Raw genomic sequence first — 24,106 nt, forward strand, 5'->3', positions numbered from 1 at the left:
TTATTTTTTTTGATTGATCATCATTATGGGATACCGTGATTGTATCAGTGTGGTTTGTATACAGTGCATTTTGTGCTATTTGATTTTGATTTATAATAGGTATCCTTATGAATTCTGTATTTGTGTATATGAAACTTATTAAAATATTGTAAAAATAAAGCTATTGATCATGTAAAGTATTGCAAGTCCGGTTCACTGGTTTATTGGCGAGACCCTACAGCGGGCGGTCTGCATTGCCTCATTTGCGGCAAGGACTTGACCCTCGTGCCGCAGGGTCACCTGTTGCTGTCGCCCAGTAGAGGAGATGCCGAGGCAGGATAGGAGACAGAAGATACTTCTGCGAGTGCACTGGAGTCGTGCTGTCCTCCGGTGTTCGCTTGCTGGAAGAACAGTCTGGACCAGGACAGCGTCCCACGCACCGTCATTCTACAGGCTCTGTTATTCAGCGATTTGGGCTATGTACTGTTTTGTGAGTGCGTGTTTTCTGCAATCATAACTATATGCACTGTGTGCTCTGGCTAACTTGTTTTGCACTTTAGCCCTAGTGAAACGCTGTTTCATTTGGCTATAATCGTGTATGGCTGAAAGATAATCAAACTTGAACTTGAAGTTTCGTGGAATATGAGTATGTATTGTCAATGTGACTGCGAAAGTATCTGAGAATGGTAAAGCTGCTTGTTTCTTCATCCCGTCTCAGTCCTTGAAAGTGCCAATTGGCAGAGTACTCCAAAATGTGTCTGAAAAACTATTCGTGCTATGTCCAGAACAAGCGCACAGATAAAGTCAGTCAATATTTAACTAACGTACTGAAGTCAGATACGTAAGGGAACAAGAGGCTGTAGTGGCATTGGTGGAAGCGTTGATTCACAGCGACTCTCCAAAGTTCATACACAAAATGCTGGAGGAACTCAGCAGACCAGGGAGTATCTAGGAAAAGAGAACAGTCCACGTTTCGGGCCGAAACCTCGACTGTACTCTTCCTCCATGGATGCTTCCTGGCCTGCTGAATTCCTCCAGCATTTTGTGCGCGTTGCTCGGGTTTCCAGCATCGGCAGATTTTCTCCCGTTTGCTTGCAGAGTTCGTCTCTGACCAGCTGCCCCACTGCCCAGCAACTTCGCTTCGCTTTCTCCCGGTTTCAATTGTATCAGAGACCTTGAGAGTCTCTTCGCCACTCGTAAAGACTTCTCAGCTCGAGGATTGAAATAATTATATTTTAAAATGAGAATGCCTTTGCTTAAATCATATTTAAGAATTATAATCTAATTTAAGTGTAAACAGAACTAATGTACAATGTCAGGCACCCGATCCATGGGGACCTCTTGTGAAGCTTCGAGGTGCGGGTGCGAAGTGCCCCACCTCCGGGCTCAGAGCTGAAGAGAGGGCAAAAGCGCCGTCCACCGCAGCTTGTTGGTCCAGCTCGGGTGACAGTGACAGACCGGATAACCTGCCAATCTGTCCTCTCGCCGTCGATCCGCCCAGACGCGGCGGACTTCCATGTTCATTCCGAATTGTTTATCCACCCACCGTATCCACGTTTTAATCAGCCACCCTCTGACGCGGTTTACTCGGATATCCAGCTGACTTTGTTGTGCTGGATATGTCATTATCTGCCCCTTTGTTCAACCGCCTTCGGTTGCTGGTCTGCCAGTTGTCTCCCTGTCCTGGGCTGCACTTTGCAAGTTCGGGTTCTCTCTCCCGCTCCAGGATGACTAGTCGGGAGCAGCGCCCTGGGGCTGTGTGAGTGTTTGAAGTGGGATCAGGTATGTGATTGTTGTCTGGCAGGACTCCCAGCTAACAGGATGTTAAAGAGATCCATCGTTAGTACTCTACAACGTGCACTCCAAACACACACACGCCCACACTGACAAACTGGTACCATCACGTTCAGCTCCCACTTCTGCCGTCCGGCCACAACTGGAATATCAGATTTACCCGCCTTCACTGAAAGCATGGCAGAATAATACATCTTTCACACGGGAAAAAAAGTCTCCGAGGTAAGTTATGGTATTTTAATACAAGGAGGAAAATAATTAAGATGATTGTCTTGTCCATTTACAGAAGAACTTGGGTTTAAAAAAAAGTAGTTCATTAATGTTATTTTAGAATAATCTCAGACGAGGTAATCTGAAGATTGATGAGAAATGGCGGTCCTTTTATTGTGAAGCCAAGACTACTTTTTGTCCCGGCTGAGATCTAAGCAGGCCCGGAAGATGCTATTTGATGGAAGCCCAGGCTTCCCAACCTTATTCATGCCATTGTCCAATACCAGGAAGCAAGGGGTCCGTGGATCCCGGGCTGGGACCCAACTATCTGCGGGAAACGTAGACAGCCTGCACTGAACTAACATCTTGTTTCTGTTACTTTATTTAAAAAGCTGCTAACAAGCGGTTAAATACCGATTTCTTACTCTGTGATGCTACTTCTTCGCTATATAATTGGTGTAGATTCGGGTAATTAATTAGTGTAAAGTGGGTAGGTTGACTAAGGCAAAGAGCTCGCGCATTCTTTGTCAATAGACAATCTCTGAGTTAAGTCTGTCTGTATCGCTGGTTCAATAATAATTGGCCAGTCCGTATACCCTCGTTCGATGCGGTCTGTTGGTCTGAAGCCCGGTTCACTCGATGTAATTACTAGGTGTTTAGCCACTTCTGCCTGACGGGCCGGTCTCCAGCTCCCATTCCTTTCTTTGATAAGCCATTGGTAGGTATAAAAATCAGTTTAGTTGTGGTCAGCGGTCTCTAACCATCTTGTTCTGTACAGACAGCTCTTCAAACAGTAGATTTAGTAAAGAGCAGGCAGCGCCGCCAGCTAGATTAGAGACGGGGGCTGGATAGTGATCTCTGAGGAAGGGCCAGGCAAATGTTGCGCTGAGGGATCCAGACCACATGAGGGGCCCCGGCCCGAAGCGTGGCCTGTCCATTTCTCTCGGCGGTTCCCAAGTTCCTCCAGCGTTTGGTCGTCGCGTGTGCTATGTACCTCTTGTGATGGAGGAGCAAGTATTATCTATTCCTGTCGGAAATCAATCCGGGAAAATTGATTAATATAGAATCGGTGTCGGCGTGGCGCAGACGCCATGTTTTCGTGCCATAACTCTCTTTGACTCTACCGTTTATGACTAACGTGACAGAAACATCATTTCAAAACTGGTTGTGTTCTGATCTCTACAAATGGCGTAGTGTCGAACGGTAGCTGGAGGTCCTTGTCTGGATCTCTCTCACGTCAAAATCTCCAGGAAGACACAACAGTTTTCACCTCAAGACAGATTAATAACACCATTGTTTGCGTTCCGCTTCACCTCTCGGAGGATGAAAGAGGACATTGCAATGTAAACTCTTTGACTTCTGCTGGAGGAACTCAACGGATCCAAGCAGCATCTGTGTGGGACAAGGAATTGGCGACCTTCTGTGCTGAACCGTGGAGAGAGGCGACAGCCAGTTTATTTTCGACACCCCTCTCCAATCTCAGTCCTGCGCAGTATTTTGATCCGAAACGTCGACGATCGTTTGCGCCCATCAGATGCATCTTGACTTGCCGAGTTCCCCCAGCAGATTGTCGTTGTCTGAGATTGCAGCATCTGCCGCCTCCCACGTCTCCGGGCTGCGAGATTCCTGTTCCGCCACTCTCCTACGAGTGTACGGAGCCTGGACTCCAACCGGCTAAATAAACCGCGCCGTGATGAGCTGGGTATTGGAAACAATCTGCACCAATTTGGGGCTAATGTTAGTTGAAAAAATTATTGAAAACAATTGAATCCGCAATGCTAAAGACATCTCCGTTTCCATATTTGAATGCAGTAGTCTAACACGATTGGAATTATTTCATCCATTGATTTATTGTGGCGTTCGTTGTGGGCCTACCAGGTCTGCAGTGATGTAACGACTGGAAGATCAAGCGGCATCAGTTTGTAGGGTGTTTTGTGCTGAACAAATATGGCAGTGATAGTAAGAGCGTTCGTTCTCTGCCGCTTCTGCTCAGGGAAAGCCTTGGGATCAAACCGAATCCTACTCTCAGACTAGTGACTAGATCCAAATGCACGGTAGCTGTGGTGTGATGGATCCCGGTCTCACCGAGATCTCTTGCGCGCAGAGTAATTGGTAGCTCGTCGCAACAATGCCTCGGCAAATCGGGAATGTAGAATTATAATCGGTAGCAATTATTAGACATTTCTAAACCCGAAAATACAGAGTCAGGAATATCTAGCGTGGAGGAATCTTGTCTGTTCTCTCACCTGTGCTGGGCCAGCTGATTCAGTGGGGTGTAGCTTTTTCATTAATGCTTAAAATCTCTGTTACATACATTGTTTTGTGCCTGTGTCGTTTTTCACTCCCGTTGCCCTCCTGAAGTGACTGAATGCATTGGGGTAGTGCCCCGCTACCCCTGCTCCCCATACTGTCCGAGCCGAGGCTGTTGTCCGCCTCACCTGCTCTTGTCGTCCCTCTGCTATTCAGTGGAGCCAGGGAACCTCACAGACCACAGGGCAGTACGGCACAGTGCAGGCCCTTCAGCCCACGATGTCGTGCCGACCCTTAAACCTGTCTGCAAGGAGTTTGTGCGTCCTCTCCGTGACGCGTGGGTTTCCTCCGGGTGCTCCGGTTTCCTCGCACAGTCCAAGACGTACCGGTTAGTAGGTTAATTGGTCATTGTAAATTGTCCTGTTATTAGTTGCTGGGCTGCAGGCTTGAAGAGCCCAGAGGGCCCATTCTGGCTATAACTAAATAAACAAACAAATGAACACTCCGTCTCCTCTCATTTATGTGCCTAAGAATCTTTAAACTGTCCCTCATGTATCAGCCTCTACCACCACCCCCGGCAGTGCGTCCAGCCACTGTGTAAAACTCCTAGCACTGACATCGCCCCTGGACTTCTCACCTAAAACCGATGTCCTCTGGAATCAGCCCAGGCTAGTTCTTGGAACTACAGCGTTAGGTGGGTCAATGGAATGAGAGTTGGCTGAGGCCATGTTCACATCAAACCATATGAAGAGGCAGAGATGTAGACGTTTTGACAATCTAATTAATTGCAAAGTGCTTTTGGACCAACTAGCTTAGAACATAGAACAATAACAGCACAGTACATGCCCTTCAACCCACAATGTTGTGCCGACCCTTAAACCCTGCCCCCCATATAACCCCCTACCTTAAATTTCTCCATATACCTGTCCAGTAGTCTCTTAAGTTTCACTAGTGTATCTGCCTCCACCACTGACTCGGGCAGTGCATTCCACGCACCAACCACTCTCTGAGTGACAAACCTTCCTCTAATATCCCCCTTGAACTTCCCTCCCCTTATCTTAAAGCCATGTCCTCTTGTACTGAGCAGTGGTGCCCTGGGGAAGAGGTGCTGGCTGTCCACTCTATCTATTCCTCTATCATGTCTCCTCTCATCCTCCTTCTCTCCAGAGAGTAAAACCCTAGCTCCCTTAATCTCTGATCATAATCCATACTCTCTAAACCAGGCAGCATCCTGGTGATCTCCTCTGTAAGATTAGATCAATAGAATTGCCCTATCCCGGACTGATTTAATAGCTGATCCCACAGTGGTGTGTTGTATTGTACTGTTAATGAAAGACCCACTATATATTCAGCAGAGGGATCTGTCCCAAACAGAATTGGCCTGTATTTATTGTACCGTTGATGAAAGACCCACCATATATTCAGCAGAGGGATTCGTCCCAAACAGAATTGGCCTGTATTTATTGTACCATTGATGAAAGACCCACTATATATTCAGCAGAGGGATTCGTCCCAAACAGAATTGGCCTGTATTTATTGTACCATTGATGAAAGACCCACTATATATTCAGCAGAGGGATCTGTCCCAAACAGAATTGGCCTGTATTTATTGTTGAGGCGTTCCTATTGCGAAGACGGCGTGAGAGTTGTCGAAAGCCAGCGTGAAACAGCAGCGAATAATGTAAGAGGCATCGGAAATTAATTATTTGATATTGTGATGTTTAGGCTTTAAAATGCAACGACTTGTTAGAAGGGACATCTGAAGGGAACATGTTCAAAGGCGTCCTATTGAATCCTCTGAACACTCTTCCCAATAATCACAGCCGCGTGTGTAAATGCACAAAACAGGTCGGTAATTTGTTCAGTGCAAATTGTGCGGGTGGATGGGAAAAGTTGATGGCAATATAGGAAGAATAAGTTAGAATTGGCGTTGGCACAGGCTGAATGGGCCGAAGGGCCGGGTCCCGTGCTGTACCGATTCTGCAACATGAACTACGGCTCCTTGGTAGACATTTCAGTTTGGACAACAGTGTCAAACGAAAAAGAGCAAATAAGTTGATTAACATTTCCAGCAATATCTTGAGTGAAAACAACTTTGAAAAATGTGAAACAGATTGTCATGTCGCTATCCACATCAAGTATTTCGACCCGAAACACCGGTTCCCAGTATCACACCAGGGTGTGGTGTGTGTGTGTGTGTGTGTGTGTGCTGATAACACTTGGTAAGGCTAGGTTCATTACGATTTAAAATGCCAGGCAACACACACAAAATGCTGCTGGACCCTTCGTCAGGGCTAACTGACAGGAAAGATAGTAAGAGATTTGAAAGTAGTGGGGGGAGGGGGAAATGCAAAATGATAGGAGAAGACCGGAGGGGGTGGGAGGAAGCTAAGAGCTGGAAAGGTGATTGGCGAAAGTGATACAGAGCTGGAGAAGGGAAAGGATCATGGGACGGGAGGCCTAGGGAGAAAGGGGGGGGGGGAGAACACCCACCAGAGGGAGGTGGAGAACAGGCAAACAATTAAATATGTCAGGGATGGGGTAAGAAGGGGAGGAGGGGCATTAACGGAAGTTAGAGAAGTCAATGTTCATGCCATCAGGTTGGAGGCTACCCAGCCGGTATATAAGGTGTTGTTTCTCCAACCTGAGTTTGGATTCATTTTGACAGTAGAGGAGGCCATGGATAGACATATCAGAATGGGAATGGGACGTGGAATTAACATGTGTGGCCAATGGGAGATCCTGCTTTCTCTGGTGGACAGAGAATAAGTGTTCCGTGAAATGGTCTCCCAGTCTGCGTTGGGTCTCACCAATATATAAAAGGCCACACCGGGAGCACCGGACACAGTATACCACACCAGCCGACTCACAGGTGAAGTGTCTCCTCTCCTGGAAGGACTGTTTAGGGCCACGAATGCTGCGGAGGGAGGAGATGTAGGTGCAGGTGTAGCACTTGTTCTGCTTGCAAGGGTAAGTGCCAGGAGGGAGATCAGTGGGGAGGGGTGCAAATAGACAAGTGAGTTACTTAGTAAGTAATTCCAGCGGAAAGCAGAAGAGTGGGGGGGGAGGGAAAGATGTGTTTGGTAGTGGGATCCCATTGGAGATGGTGGAAGTTTCGGAGAATTATGCACTGGACGCGGAGGCTGGTGGGGTGGTAGTTGAGGACAAGAGAAACCTATCCCTGGTGGGGTGGCACGAGGATGTGGTAAGAGCAGACCTGAGTGAAATGGTAGAGATGCGGATGAGGGCAGTGTCGATGGTGGAGAAAGGGAAGCCCATATCTTTGAAAAAAAGAGGTTATCTCCTTCATCCTAGAATGAAAAGACTCATCCTGAGAGCAGATGTGGCGGAGAGAGAGGAATTGAGAAAAAGGTATGGTGTTTTTACAAGTAACAGGATGGAAAGAGGTGTAGTCTAGGTGTGTCATATAAGGGTGGGTGCTGGGAGCAGACCCGAATGCAAGACACTGAAGTACTAGGAATTGGACTGGACTAGGCTTAGGGACGGGACAGGACACAGACTAGGAGCTGGGATGGGTACACAGACTTTGGGCTAGGACTATGGCTAGGAGGGCAGGACCGGGACAGAGAACTGGGAACTAGGAGCCTGGGCTTGGACTCCGAGCCAGAGACTGGACAAGGACCCAGAACCTGGGTCTTGACTCGGGCTCGGACCCCGGAACTAGGTGAGGACATGACGTGGTTACAGGACTGGATGAGGCTTAGATTCTTTGAGGCTTTCCTGGGCAGGACGAGGTACTCCTTCTTGGAACACAGGGCCGGGACCCTTCCTAGGATGCAGGGCTGGGATGACTGCCGAGGTAAACCAGGGAGGAAACTGTCAGGGATTCAGATGGAGAGGGGAAAGGAACAGACCAGCCTCAGGGTAACAGCAAAGACAGCCTGGCTTACCCAACGGAGGCAACAACAGGAAGAGACAGATCCAACTGCAGGGTAACAGCAAAGACAGCCTGGCTTACCCAACGGAGGCAATGACAGGAAGAGACAGATCCAACTGCAGGGTAACAGCAAAGACAGCCTGACTTACCCAACGGAGGCGAGGACAGGAAGGGAGCTAAATCCGGGGTGGCTCCGAGTCTCGGGGCGGCCAGCAACCTTGGCTGGCCCCGGAAATGGCCGAATTCATGTCTAGCTCGGAGTGGCAGACGGCCACTCAGCTGGTCCCGGAAACGGCCGAATCCATGTCTAGCTCGGAGTGGCAGACGGCCACTCAGCTGGTCCCGGAAACGGCCGAATCCATGTCTAGCTCGGAGTGGCAGACGGCCACTCAGCTGGTCCCGGAAACGGCCGAATCCATGTCTAGCTCGGAGTGGCAGACGGCCACTCAGCTGGTCCCGGAAACGGCCGAATCCATGTCTAGCTCGGAGTGGCAGATGGCCACTCAGCTGGTCCCGGAAACGGCCGAATCCATACCCCAATGACTGCTCCGACTAGAGACAACAAGGATCCATGAAGCAGGGGTCCTCCAACCAGGCCTAGAGATCACGAATAGCTACTCTGGCCTTCGACCAGCAGGTTGCTCCAAAGGGATATTGACAAGACAAACCAGCACCCACACTCAACCCCAGGGCCACTTATATTCCCAGCCCCAAGAAGAGGATCAGGTGCACATGATTAAACCCAACTGAAACAAGGGACAGCCGCAAGACCTGGAGTCCAGAGCCAATGGACCGGAACCCAGACTTCACAGACCGGACCGTAACAAGGTAGCTGTGAGAGTCTGTGCGTTTGTAATAGACATCGGTGGATAAGCTGTCTCCGGAGATAGAGACAGTGAGAGTGAGAAAGGATAGAGTGGTGTTGGAAATGGACCAGGTGGATTTGAGGAAAATGGAGGCAAAGTGGATGAAGTTGATGAGTTCAGCATGGGTGCAGGAAGCAGCACCAATGCAGTCGTCGATGTAACATAGGAAAAGTGGGAGAGGGTCACAAGTGTAGGTTTGGGACATAGACTGTTCCACGTAGCCAACAAATAGGCAGCCATAGCTGGGACACATGCAAGTGCCCATGGCTACCCCTTTTGTTTGAAGGAAGTGGGAGGAGCCAAAGTAGAAATTATTGAGAGCGAGAACAAGTTCTGCTGGGCGGAGGAGAGTGGTGGTGGTTAGGTCTGGTGTCCAGAAGAAATGGAAAGCTTTCAGGCCTTCCTAGTGGGGACGGTGGGGTATAGGGTCCAGGTATGCTGGTATGAGATCAGTGGGGAAGGTACAAGCTGAAACAAATCGGGTTTGTGGATCTTTGCCTATCTGGGCCTTATACTGTATGACCAAAGACGTGGAGAAAGTACCCCTACATGCAAGACAACACACACAAAATGCTGGTGGAACACAGCAGGCCAGGCAGCATCTATAAGGAGAAGCACTGTCGATGTTTCGGGCTGAGAGCCTTCATCTGCTGACCTGCTGTGTTCCACCAGCATTTTGTGTGTGTTGTTTGAATTTACAGCATCTGCAGACTTCCTCATGTTTGCACCTACATGCAAGATTTAGACAGAAAACTCAAAGAAAAGACTGGAGTCAGAAAGGTATTTGGACAAGCAGGTTTGTGGATCTTGGGTAGGAGGTAGAAATGGGAGGTCCAGGGTGCGGGAACTATGAGGTTGGTGGCGGTGGATGGCGCAGTCCCTCTCCCCCCACAATCGAGCACCTCCACACGGAGTGTTGTCACAGGAAAGCAGCATCCATCACCAGGGACCCCTACACCAGGCCATGTTCTCTTCTTGCTACTGCCATCAGGAAGACAATACGAGAACCTCAGGACTCTCACCACCAGTTTCAGGAACAGTTATTACCTCTCAGTCAGCAGGCTCTTGACCAATAGGATAACTTTCCTGAACTTCATTTGCTCCATCATTGAAATGTTCACACACCCAACGGACTCATGTTCAAAGACTCTTCATCTCATGTTCTCACTATTTATCGTCTATTTAGTTATTATTATTTCTTTCTTGGGTTGAACGCTCATTGATTCTTTCATTGATTCTGTTATAGTCATTATTGTGTAATGCCCACAAGAAAATGAATCTTGGGGTTGTATATGGTGACATTTATGTACTTTGATAATGCATTTACTTTGAACTTTGAACTCTGTAGATAAAGTCAAACATTCCACATAGTCAGCAGAGCAGATTTATTTGTGGACCAGGATGAGGCAGAATGCCCAGCAATCCCATTGAACCCTACACTGTGAGCTTACTCTACGATAACCTGAAGCCACTGTTCTATTTAGTGGACCACCATCAGAATGACCAATTTGGTTTAGCAAGGATGTGTTCTAACTCACTCTTTGGTACTTTTTTAACTGTATGACTAAAGATGTGGAGAAGGTGTACCTACATGCAAAATTTGGATAGAGAGCTCAAAGTAAAGACGGGAGTCAGAAAGGTACTCATCAGAGAGCGATCACTTGTTGATGATTCTGCCCTTTTCAGCTACGATGAAAGTCTGTGGCAGGATCTAATGGGTCACTTCTCAAAAGCTTTAGATCAGGGGTTTCCAACCTTTTTTGTGTCATGGACCCCTACCATTAAATCTGTGGAGCCCAGGTTGGGGACCCGTGCTTCAGACATTTGTTATCACCACGAGGACACAGTGAATTCTATACAGAAACAAAGTTTAGCTATCAGGGTCACCTACTTTTCTCCCAATGAAGATCTGAATGCTCACACCAGAGAGAGCTGTTTTCACCTTAAACAGATTAAATAAAAGATCACAGAACAAGTGTGAGCTCACCATTAAGACTGAAATGCTGTTGTACAAACCACTCTCGTGCAGTTGTGGGAGGGGGGACACAGATAATTCAAGCACACCGTGGAATAGGTGAACATTATCCATCAAAATTGCTTACCCACATATCGAGTGACAAAATAGGGTCATCATTGTAAATGTTCTTCAAAAGCAAAATTTACCAATCAGAGCAGATTGGCAAGAATTATCCAACTAAGGACATGCTTTGCGGGTAACATTGAGAGTGAACAACAGAACTGGGTATGCCACCAATTTCTCTATGAAGATGCACACTTGCAACCCATGATGGCTTTTGGAATTGACCCTAACTCTTGGAAATCCCTGGTAAGTGAGAGTAAGCTGCATTATGGTCACAGCAGGCAATTAAGGTTCAGGGCAGGACATGCTTGAAGAGGAATGAAACATTTCTGAATTGCCAACAAAATCACGTATTATTGCAGCTAATACTGTTGTCATGGTCCAGTTCGTTAACTACTCATTTCAGTTAATTTCCTTTTCCCCATGTTCCATTGGGCTCCTGATCCTCATTCGAACCAGCAGCATAAAAACTCCAGCTTACATCTACTTGCTGCTGATGCATCACCTCAGCAGCGTGGCTATGCTCCTTCTGAGCTGCCAAGAATAAGGGACTGTCTTCACGAGCTTCTCCGTGTCAAGATCCCTCCTGTTTGTTTTTGTTGTCTTGTGTCTGGCTGGCTGTTTGCCGCTGCTCTGGGTAGCAATACAAATTGTCATTGTTTGTTTTTGTCGTCTTGTGTCCGGCTGAGTATTGCCAGCCATTTGCCGCTGCTCCAAGCCAGGATGCGAGTGGTCTGTCATTGTTTTGTTTTGTTGAGTCCCAGTCCCAGTCCGTCAAGGCTTTGTGTCCCACTCCCAGTCAAGGCTTCGTGTCAAGTCAAGGCTCCGCATCCAAGTCAAGTCCAAGTTCAGGCTCCGCGTCCAAGTCGTGTCCGAGTCCGTCTCTGTGTCAAGTCTCCATGCTTGTGTCCTGCACTTGGATCCACTTCAAGCTGCTCACTGCAACAACTGCAGATCATCCAAATCTCAGATTGAACTATATAATTAATAGGGTGTTGCAGGCCATCCATAACTTAGACAACAATATCCATCAAACATAGTTCCAGGCTTATTGATTTCATACAGTGTCAGTCTACTACAATTGTTCTTAAATCAGTTCTCTGTCCTTGAGCCTTTAGGATATAGCCTGACTATCTCCAGCACCTCAATGTTCTCCTTCATCAATTGTGCAATATCCCCAATTTTTGATCCTTTACTGATCCTGACCAAGAATATGTAGTTGACCATCCTGCTCTCTTTTGTTGACTTGAGTATTGAATTCCTTCTGCCTCTCAAAGTAAATTGCACTTTGATTCAGCAGTAGCTGTCAAAGGCTCAAGTCAGAGCACTGATGTTTGAAATTACGATTTAGGCTGCACCGCACTGCATTGTTAAGAGAGCCTGAGGGTGTTGATTTCAGGTCAAGATGTTAAACAGAGGTTTTATCTCTTCAGCAACACAGTGTTGCATTGTAACCAGCAATGAAACCGTATGTAGAGCTTACAACTCCAGCTTAATGCTGGCCTCCAGTGCCATCTGCGTGATGTTTGCATGTCCTTCCTGTGACTGTTGGACTCCTCCAGAGGCTGCAGTTTTTCCCCAAACCTCCCACACCCCAAAGATGGCGAGGAAATGATTGAGCACTGTAAATTATCGCCTAATGCGGGTGGGTGTTAGGAACTGAAGGATGTGTGCAATAGAATAAGTTACAGATTGCATGGGGCGGAGATTGGTAGAGCTGTCATAATCTGTGTCATAACTACTCATAATGCTGTCACAATCTTGGAAAAAGTACATTGTGATAAATGAATGACTCTGAATTTGGAGCGGAGCCGATATTCATTCTTACACCAGCATCACTATAAAATAGACCAGCATCAATTGCTGTTGTTTGTGGAACTGGACCCTGCACAGGCTGGTGCCATACATTACAACAATGATCACATATCAAACCTGTTTGTAAATGTGGAGTGTTTAGACAAGTCCTGGAAGTCTGCACTTAAATAACGTAGGATGGAAATTCATTTAGGTGGCAGGGTGGAGCTATGTCTCTACCAACGGAGGTGGAAGCCACTTCCTCCCTCTGCCAGCCTACAGGTCACCCTTGGGCAAGGTGTAGCACTTGATTAGCCCCCCATCAGGGTCACCTGAAGCCATGGGAGCAAGTGCTGGATGGTCGTATGAGCAGCTGGTGCTTATCACAAGTCCTGGTTATGCGACACTGACACCAGACAATCTCAGAAGAGTATTGATAATGGGGTCTCCCATCTTGTAAAGTCATTGTCCTGAAGAAGGCAATGAGAAACCACTTCTGTAGAAAAATTTGCCAAGAACTATCATGATTGCCCACGTCATACGACATGGCACATAACGAATGTATAAACTTCCCTGTTACCTCATCCTGGATGAAAGAGAGAAGTGTGTCTGTTAATGGGCTTGGTGAATGGGGCTGTTAGAGATATGTAGCTATACACTGTGTGAGCAGTGAGCTGGCTGAAGTTCATGAGGGGTGGAGTCTACCGTTTGAAGTGAAGGATGGAATACTGACTGGGCAGAAATAGTTGTCTGATTGATGAGGAGGATGGATCCAATGAAGCAATGAACAAGGTAAGTGATACTGTTGATACAATTGAAGATGACTCACTTCCTTTGACCACTCGTTTCTGATCACTGAATTTCTTCCCAAGTTGCATTGATGTTGATGGAGCTACATCCCTCAATGAGTCACCACTATCTCCCAGTGTGCAGCTTACACTTCACACAGGATGTGTCTCCTTTTCCTCACAACTTGCACCAAAACTCTCAGTGTTTGTCAAAAAAAAAAAGCTGTGTCTCATGTTTGCTCATTCCTCAATGTCTCATACGCAGATTCACCTCCACAGTCACGATGCACCTTGCTTTATGCAGTGCAGGCTGTTTCAAAGTGGCACGAGGCAGGTGATAGTGAGTCCCCTGTTGGTGCAGTGTGGTATCTTGTACAATAACACCCTGGACAAATTTAACATGCTGCTCATATCATAATGGCCAGACACCCACTAAATACCTACATAATTCCTGTAGCCACTTCCAGGAGTTATCCACTTCATAGGAACAGTTCAGGTAGACATGGTCTCCTTTCCAAAGCAAAGGTTTCAGCAAACTTCAAACTTCAAAACATTGCTTCCATCGATCTGCACTTCATAAACGTAAAGTAATCTTGACCCAGTCAACACATCTTAAGCATGTGTTTAAAATGGACTGCAATTATTCACTGTAGGTTTATATCGGAGGCACTGGCTCATCACATTGGCACGTTAAAGAATAATGATTTCAATCTCTGACGTGGTTTTCACATATCCATTACATCCTTAATCAATAATCCATTAAAAACACAGCCTACATTAAGCCAGGCTAGACAGTGTACTGTGGGAATGATAATGATGTAATGTTTCTATTCTTTCTTTAATAGTTTTGTTTGTTACACGTAGCATATTTTTAATGAAACAGTTGTTGGAAAGGTTCAGATGATTTATCAGTTAATGCTTTGGATACAGATACTTCATCAAAAAAACATTCTTTAACTTTGCTCTATTCAGTTATTACATTAGTCGTAGTTCAATCGCTTAAGTCGAGTATGACGTTCTCCTCAGGAGTTAATGAAGAACATCTGTGTGTCACTTCGGGGAAGCTGAAGTGTGGGCAGCCACCACATGGTCCCTGACAGATCAGGGTCAGGGAACACAAGATGATAACGACTCTTCACTGCAGCAGTTTCCTCCATCTTCGCTGCTGTTCTGGTGTATCATCATCTTTCACCACCTCTACCACTGAGGTTTTGGTTGGATCGTTCTTTGTTTGGAGGCTCCTCTTTTGACGTTACTTCCACGCATGACCCTACCAGGGGCCAAGCTCCAGACGGCATTGCTCTCAGGATCTCAGGAGCTCACAAGCCTCTCCACCACGACAAGGTGACAATCCTCAGAGAAGAAGCAGTGGAATATTATAAGTAAAGTTGTGTCTTTCAAACCCTGCTTGGCTTTCAAAAATATTGCAGACCAACTGTTACTGCGAGATGGGCAAACCACTGCCTATTGTGCTGTAATTCTGAGCAATCCGGGAAGATCTGACTCCATCCTCTGCTGTAACAGATGTCAGTGTCTCAGTGAAGATATATACTTTGTACCAATCTTCAGCTTTGTTTCAAGCACCAATATCTCACTCCATGTTCTGGTCCTGGTGAACTTCTGAATGAAACTAGAGCTTGAAATCAAAGAAATGCATGATGAGGCAGGAGCAGAATGCAACATGTGGATAAATGCACTGTGGAACTTGAAATATTTTGTTAACTGAGACGGCTAAAGCATCTTGGTTTAAGGTACCACCAAAAGTAGTACCACTGATTTACCATTTCGTCAATACTGGAGCCCCTGGACTGCACTCCCAGTGTACCATTCCATTACTCCTGGGGCCCCTGGACTGCACTCTCGGTGTACCATTCCATTATTCCTGGAGCCCCTGGACTGCACTCCCAGTGTAACATTCCATTACTCCTGGGGCCCCTGGACTGCACTCCCAGTGTACCATTCCATTACTCCTGGGGCCCCTGGACTGCAATCTCAGTGTACCATTCCATTACTCCTGGGGCCCCTGGACTGCACTCTCGGTGTACCATTCCATTATTCCTGGGGCCCCTGGACTGCACTCTCGGTGTACCATTCCATTACTCCTGGAGCCCCTGGACTGCACTCCCAGTGTACCATTCCATTACTCCTGGAGCCCCTGGACTGCACTCTCAGTGTACCATTCCATTACTCCTGGGGCCCCTGGACTGCACTCCCAGTGTACCATTCCACTACTCCTGGGGCCCCTGGACTGCACTCTCGGTGTACCATTCCATTATTCCTGGAGCCCCTGGACTGCACTCTCAGTGTACCATTCCATTACTCCTGGGGCCCCTGGACTGCACTCTCGGTGTACCATTCCATTACTCCTGGATCCCCTGGACTGCACTCCCAGTGTACCATTCCATTACTCCTGGAGCCCCTGGACTGCACTCTCAGTGTACCATTCCATTACTCCTGGGGCCCCTGGAGTGCACTCTCGGTGTACCATTCCATTACTCCTGGGGCCCCTGGACTGCACTCTCAGTGTACCATTCCATTACTCCTGGAGCCCCTGGACTGCACTCTCGGTGTACCATTCCATTACTCCTGGGGCCCCTGGACTGCACTCTCGGTGTACCATTCCATTACTCCTGGAGCCCCTGGACTGCACTCCCAGTGTACCATTCCATTATTCCTGGAGCCCCTGGACTGCACTCTCAGTGTACCATTCCATTACTCCTGGGGCCCCTGGACTGCACTCCCAGTGTACCATTCCATTATTCCTGGGGCCCCTGGACTGCACTCTCGGTGTACCATTCCATTACTCCTGGGGCCCCTGGACTGCACTCTCGGTGTGCCATTCCATTACTCCTGGGGCCCCTGGACTGCACTCTCGGTGTACCATTCCATTATTCCTGGAGCCCCTGGACTGCACTCTTGGTGTACCATTCCATTATTCCTGGGGACCCTGGACTGCACTCTCAGTGTACCATTCCATTATTCCTGGAGCCCCTGGACAGCACTCTCGGTGTACCATTCCATTACTCCTGGGGCCCTTGGACTGCACTCTCAGTGTACCATTCCATTACTCCTGGGGCCCCTGGACTGCACTCTCCGTGTACCATTCCATTACTCCTGGGGCCCCTGGACTGCACTCTCGGTGTACCATTCCATTATTCCTGGAGCCCCTGGACTGCACTCTCGGTGTACCATTCCATTACTCCTGGAGCCCCTGGACTGCACTCTCGGTGTACCATTCCATTACTCCTGGAGCCCCTGGACTGCACTCTCGGTGTACCATTCCATTACTCCTGGGGCCCCTGGACTGCACTCTCGGTGTACCATTCCATTATTCCTGGGGCCCCTGGACTGCACTCTCGGTGTATCATTCCATTACTCCTGGAGCCCCTGGACTGCACTCCCAGTGTACCATTCCATTACTCCTAGAGCCCCTGGACTGCACTCTCAGTGTACCATTCCATTACTCCTGGGGCCCCTGGACTGCACTCCCAGTGTACCATTCCACTACTCCTGGGGCCCCTGGACTGCACTCTCGGTGTACCATTCCATTATTCCTGGAGCCCCTGGACTGCACTCTCAGTGTACCATTCCATTACTCCTAGGGCCCCTGGACTGCACTCTCGGTGTAGCATTCCATTACTCCTGGAGCCCCTGGACTGCACTCCCAGTGTACCATTCCATTACTCCTGGAGCCCCTGGACTGCACTCTCAGTGTACCATTCCATTACTCCTGGGGCCCCTGGACTGCACTCTCGGTGTACCATTCCATTACTCCTGGAGCCCCTGGACTGCACTCCCAGTGTACCATTCCATTACTCCTGGAGCCCCTGGACTGCACTCTCAGTGTACCATTCCATTACTCCTGGGGCCCCTGGACTGCACTCTCGGTGTACCATTCCATTATTCCTGGAGCCCCTGGACTGCACTCTCAGTGTACCATTCCATTATTCCTGGGGCCCCTGGACTGCACTCTCGGTGTACCATTCCATTATTCCTGGAGCCCCTGGACTGCACTCCCAGTGTACCATTCCATTACTCCTGGAGCCCCTGGACTGCACTCTCAGTGTACCATTCCATTACTCCTGGGGCCCCTGGACTGCACTCCCAGTGTACCATTCCACTACTCCTGGGGCCCCTGGACTGCACTCTCGGTGTACCATTCCATTATTCCTGGAGCCCCTGGACTGCACTCCCAGTGTACCATTCCATTACTCCTGGGGCCCCTGGACTGCACTCTCGGTGTACCATTCCATTATTCCTGGAGCCCCTGGACTGCACTCCCAGTGTAACATTCCATTACTCCTGGGGCCCCTGGACTGCACTCCCAGTGTACCATTCCATTACTCCTGGGGCCCCTGGACTGCAATCTCAGTGTACCATTCCATTACTCCTGGGGCCCCTGGACTGCACTCTCGGTGTACCATTCCATTATTCCTGGGGCCCCTGGACTGCACTCTCGGTGTACCATTCCATTACTCCTGGAGCCCCTGGACTGCACTCCCAGTGTACCATTCCATTACTCCTGGAGCCCCTGGACTGCACTCTCAGTGTACCATTCCATTACTCCTGGGGCCCCTGGACTGCACTCCCAGTGTACCATTCCACTACTCCTGGGGCCCCTGGACTGCACTCTCGGTGTACCATTCCATTATTCCTGGAGCCCCTGGACTGCACTCTCAGTGTACCATTCCATTACTCCTGGGGCCCCTGGACTGCACTCTCGGTGTACCATTCCATTACTCCTGGATCCCCTGGACTGCACTCCCAGTGTACCATTCCATTACTCCTGGAGCCCCTGGACTGCACTCTCAGTGTACCATTCCATTACTCCTGGGGCCCCTGGAGTGCACTCTCGGTGTACCATTCCATTACTCCTGGGGCCCCTGGACTGCACTCTCAGTGTACCATTCCATTACTCCTGGAGCCCCTGGACTGCACTCTCGGTGTACCATTCCATTACTCCTGGGGCCCCTGGACTGCACTCTCGGTGTACCATTCCATTACTCCTGGAGCCCCTGGACTGCACTCCCAGTGTACCATTCCATTATTCCTGGAGCCCCTGGACTGCACTCTCAGTGTACCATTCCATTACTCCTGGGGCCCCTGGACTGCACTCCCAGTGTACCATTCCATTATTCCTGGGGCCCCTGGACTGCACTCTCGGTGTACCATTCCATTACTCCTGGGGCCCCTGGACTGCACTCTCGGTGTGCCATTCCATTACTCCTGGGGCCCCTGGACTGCACTCTCGGTGTACCATTCCATTATTCCTGGAGCCCCTGGACTGCACTCTTGGTGTACCATTCCATTATTCCTGGGGACCCTGGACTGCACTCTCAGTGTACCATTCCATTATTCCTGGAGCCCCTGGACAGCACTCTCGGTGTACCATTCCATTACTCCTGGGGCCCTTGGACTGCACTCTCAGTGTACCATTCCATTACTCCTGGGGCCCCTGGACTGCACTCTCCGTGTACCATTCCATTACTCCTGGGGCCCCTGGACTGCACTCTCGGTGTACCATTCCATTATTCCTGGAGCCCCTGGACTGCACTCTCGGTGTACCATTCCATTACTCCTGGAGCCCCTGGACTGCACTCTCGGTGTACCATTCCATTACTCCTGGAGCCCCTGGACTGCACTCTCGGTGTACCATTCCATTACTCCTGGGGCCCCTGGACTGCACTCTCGGTGTACCATTCCATTATTCCTGGGGCCCCTGGACTGCACTCTCGGTGTATCATTCCATTACTCCTGGAGCCCCTGGACTGCACTCCCAGTGTACCATTCCATTACTCCTAGAGCCCCTGGACTGCACTCTCAGTGTACCATTCCATTACTCCTGGGGCCCCTGGACTGCACTCCCAGTGTACCATTCCACTACTCCTGGGGCCCCTGGACTGCACTCTCGGTGTACCATTCCATTATTCCTGGAGCCCCTGGACTGCACTCTCAGTGTACCATTCCATTACTCCTAGGGCCCCTGGACTGCACTCTCGGTGTAGCATTCCATTACTCCTGGAGCCCCTGGACTGCACTCCCAGTGTACCATTCCATTACTCCTGGAGCCCCTGGACTGCACTCTCAGTGTACCATTCCATTACTCCTGGGGCCCCTGGACTGCACTCTCGGTGTACCATTCCATTACTCCTGGAGCCCCTGGACTGCACTCCCAGTGTACCATTCCATTACTCCTGGAGCCCCTGGACTGCACTCTCAGTGTACCATTCCATTACTCCTGGGGCCCCTGGACTGCACTCTCGGTGTACCATTCCATTATTCCTGGAGCCCCTGGACTGCACTCTCAGTGTACCATTCCATTATTCCTGGGGCCCCTGGACTGCACTCTCGGTGTACCATTCCATTATTCCTGGAGCCCCTGGACTGCACTCCCAGTGTACCATTCCATTACTCCTGGAGCCCCTGGACTGCACTCTCAGTGTACCATTCCATTACTCCTGGGGCCCCTGGACTGCACTCCCAGTGTACCATTCCACTACTCCTGGGGCCCCTGGACTGCACTCTCGGTGTACCATTCCATTATTCCTGGAGCCCCTGGACTGCACTCTCAGTGTACCATTCCATTACTCCTTGGGCCCCTGGACTGCACTCTCGGTGTAGCATTCCATTACTCCTGGAGCCCCTGGACTGCACTCCCAGTGTACCATTCCATTACTCCTGGAGCCCCTGGACTGCACTCTCAGTGTACCATTCCATTACTCCTGGGGCCCCTGGACTGCACTCTCGGTGTACCATTCCATTACTCCTGGGGCCCCTGGACTGCACTCTCGGTGTACCATTCCATTACTCCTGGAGCCCCTGGACTGCACTCCCAGTGTACCATTCTATTATTCCTGGAGCCCCTGGACTGCACTCCCAGTGTACCATTCCATTATTCCTGGAGCCCCTGGACTGCACTCTCACTGTACCATTCCATTACTCCTGGAGCCCCTGGACTGCACTCTCAGTGTACCATTCCATTATTCCTGGAGCCCCTGGACTGCACTCTCGGTGTACCATTCCATTACTCCTGGGGCCTCTGGACTGCACTCTCGGTGTACCATTCCATTACTCCTGGAGCCCCTGGACTGCACTCTCGGTGTACCATTCCATTATTCCTGGAGCCCCTGGACTGCACTCTCGGTGTACCATTCCATTACTCCTGGGGCCCCTGGACTGCACTCTCGGTGTACCATTCCAATATTCCTGGAGCCCCTGGACTGCACTCTCGGTGTACCATTCCATTACTCCTGGGGCCCCTGGACTGCACTCTCGGTGTACCATTCCATTATTCCTGGGGCCCCTGGACTGTGCATCAGTCTCTGGGATGGAATCTGAAGTATAAGTTATGACAGCCACCACTGAGCCTTGGCCAACAGCTTTAGAATCTAGAGTGGTCAGAAATGAATCCACTAAGTCAAATAAAGCCTTACCAATAATTGGCAGGCAATTTTTCTTCCTCAATTCCCTGTTCTGACACAAGAGCACAAACCTATTCTCATTAATTTACATCTCAGTCAGGGAGATCAGGAGCTGACACTTCCTAACCAAATGTCATTCAATTGGGTGATATATCACAGGATATAAAGGTAGATAGGGTAGAGATATCTCCTGTCAGGGATTTCCTTCTCCTTCCTCTCTGTCAATGAGGAACTTAGTTTAACCCTGGCCCTCCTTCAATTAAGAACCCACTTTAAGAACCGTTCCTGGGCCATTGGGCCATTCACTTTTGTAGGGGAATGGGTATACACCCACACATCATACGCATAATGTCAGTTGGAACCCGTGCCTGGGTTCAATCCTGTATGTGAAGCTGGTACTTTCTCTCGAGACGCCATGGGCTTCCTGTGGGTACCAAGTCTCCCCAGCACTCCAGAAACATACTGTTAAAGTTATTGAGCTCCTGCGGTGCATCGGTAAGTAATCAGACATTCAGAGGCGTTGATGGAGATGTGAGAAAAGAGAGTACAGGGGGAAAAAATTGTGGGGTGGATTGGAACTAATGGGGTTGCTCTGCAAATCGGCATAGACTCACTGGTCCAAATGGATGTGTTAGGAACTCCGAGAAACAGAGCACTGGACCACTTCTGCAAACCAGTTTGTAAGGAGGTTAAAAGTGGACAAGCGCAGTAACTCACATTTCCTAAGGTTTCCCAGCGTGGGAACATTATGCAATGCTCTTCCATTACAGAGTCTTTAGACTGACTCTGAGTAAGGGGAAGAGCGTTTTCATGTTGATTAGCAAAATGTTGCTCTTACTTCAGGAGGTGCAACTTGGAAAGCATGCCTGATGGCTAGTTGAAAGTCAGGCACGTTGCTGTGGACGTGATGTTCTATTTAACCCAGGCTGGGTGTCTGATGGCAATCTAACTCTTTGTTGTCACTTTTACTGATAGCACACTTAAAATAAAGCATCCTCATTCTGTGATGTAATTTGAACTCACTCTGTGGTCTGGTCCGAAATTTACTATCAAGGGGATGAAACATCCTTGGGTGGCACAGAGGTACAGCTGACAGAGCCGCTGACTCACAGCACCAGAGACGCGGGTTCAATCCTGACCTCGATGCTGTCCGTGTGGAGTTCGCATGTTTTCCCTGTGACTGCATGAGCTTCCCCTGGGTGCTCCAGTTCCTCCCACGCTCCAAACGTGTACAAATTAGCCACTGTCAATCCCATATGAGAGGCAGGTTCTGCTGAGAGTTCAAAGTAAATTTATTATCAAAGTGTGTATAATTCACCCAGGATTCATTTTCTTGCAGGCATTCACAGGAACAAAGAAATACAACAGAAAAAATGAATAACTACTCACAAACAACCAATCATCAAAAGAATGCAAATACAAAAATAACTAGATAGATGGGTGGTTATAAATAAATAAATAAATAATACTGTGGAACGAGTTGTAGAGTCCTTGAAAGTGAATCCACAGGTTATGGAATAAGTTGAAAGTTCAAAGTAAAATTTTTTATCAGAGTACATACATGTCACCACATACAACCCTGAGATTCATTTCCTGTGGGGTGAGGTGAGTGAACTTACCCATGCTGTTCAGGAACCTGATGGGTGAAGGGCAGTAACTGTTCCTGAACCTGGTGAGGTGGGTCCTAAGGCTCCTGTAACTGCTTGATGAGGTAGTGGGGAGATAACGATGGTTTTGGGTGGGATTAGTGAGTCTGTTTCAGTGCTATTTCTCCATTATGACTGACAATAATTATACAGTTATTGACAATCAGTAACATGTTCCTTTCCATTCTAGGGTTGGTAAAGGACGCCTGAACAGAGTGACCTTCCTCAGCAGGCTTTCTGCTCTCTCCGTCAGGTGCACAGGAGGCCCCCATGGTTTCACCACCCACTCATTTACAGTGTGAAGTTCAAGGCTCAGATAGAGTGGGGGGAGGGGGTGGAGAAGTTAGAAGGGAGCTCCCTGCCTGGACTTGCCTGAAGGAGACTGCGATATGTGTCATTTGTGTGTTGATGTCCCAGGACTGGGGAACAACTGAGAAGTGCCGATCCCACCTCCTGTCCCAAATGGGCCAGTGCTATCAGGTGACCCAGCAATCAGTTTAATGCCTTTTATAAGAGTAAGATTGCTTCTTTGCCTTCTACTCGAAGATTCAGGATGAACAGTAACTATCCCAGGTCACTGATCGACAGCAGGGCAGTGGGTGCATCTAACTACATGCAGCTGGGCGTACCACTAGTGGCTGACCCATCCACACATCACAGTCAGCACCTTCCCCACAGTGACAGTTTGGCACATGTCCCGTTGCTGGTCTACCCAACCAGCCTGGAGTCAACCTACTATGATACTTACGGCAGCATGTTCCCCTACGTGCCTTTCCATGGACACTTTGGTGTTTACGACTGTCCTTTTGAGCCCGCCTTCATTCAAAAGAGGAATGAGAGGGAGAGGCAGAGGGTTAAGTGTGTGAACGAGGGCTACGCCAGGCTGCGCGACCACCTTCCGGGGCCACTGTCGGAGAAGCGCCTGAGCAAAGTGGAGACCCTGCGGGCTGCGGTCAGATACATCAAGTACCTTCAGGACTTACTCAGCCACAACCCAGAGAGCCCCCCTCAGTTAACCAAGGAGCCTCAGCAGGACAGGAGGTCTCACAAGTCTCCCATCGCCAAGCAGGACCCTAACAGTGATGGGGAATCGAAACACTCCTCTCCCTATTGTGAGTCAGAGGGGAGGAACACTTCCAGCTCTGATCACAGCTGATGGTGTAACCAGTTTCCAAAGCCAGCTGTTTTATTACTGAAGACAGTAATTTTAATAAATAAAAAATACTCATGGTGTGCCAGAGTTTAATTGAGCAATCACACACAGAGCATTGAACAGTACACCGCAGTAACAGGTCTCAACCACACGCTGAATTAAACTCAATTTCCCTTGCTTCTACATTAGGGTTCCCAAGCCTTGGTCAATGGCAGAGATCCATGGTA

The 24,106-nt window shown here is 49.0% G+C and overlaps 1 protein-coding gene across 3 annotated transcripts; it reads left to right on the forward strand.

Moving 5' to 3' along the window:
* The first annotated feature begins 391 nt into the window (after positions 1–391).
* LOC132395065 (achaete-scute homolog 5-like) lies at positions 392–23,901 on the forward strand. 3 transcript variants are annotated; one of them, XM_059971379.1, is made up of 2 exons: positions 392–469; positions 22,917–23,901. In XM_059971379.1, exon 2 carries the CDS (start codon positions 23,280–23,282, stop codon positions 23,880–23,882), a length of 603 nt encoding a protein of 200 aa, XP_059827362.1. In that variant the 5' UTR covers positions 392–469; positions 22,917–23,279; the 3' UTR covers positions 23,883–23,901. The 3 variants fall into 3 exon arrangements, with proteins under 3 accessions (XP_059827362.1, XP_059827361.1, XP_059827363.1); XM_059971378.1 differs by lacking the exon at positions 392–469 and adding an exon at positions 1,883–1,995; XM_059971380.1 differs by lacking the exon at positions 392–469 and adding an exon at positions 14,974–15,003.
* The last annotated feature ends 205 nt before the right edge of the window (positions 23,902–24,106 follow it).

This window comes from Hypanus sabinus, chromosome 6 (genome assembly GCF_030144855.1).
Source record: "Hypanus sabinus isolate sHypSab1 chromosome 6, sHypSab1.hap1, whole genome shotgun sequence".
Lineage (NCBI taxonomy): Eukaryota > Metazoa > Chordata > Chondrichthyes > Myliobatiformes > Dasyatidae > Hypanus > Hypanus sabinus.

Coding starts and splice junctions, on each gene's coding strand:
- LOC132395065 (XM_059971379.1), top strand. CDS start 23,280: ATGAACAGTAACTATCCCAGGTCACTGATCGACAGCAGGGCAGTGGGT.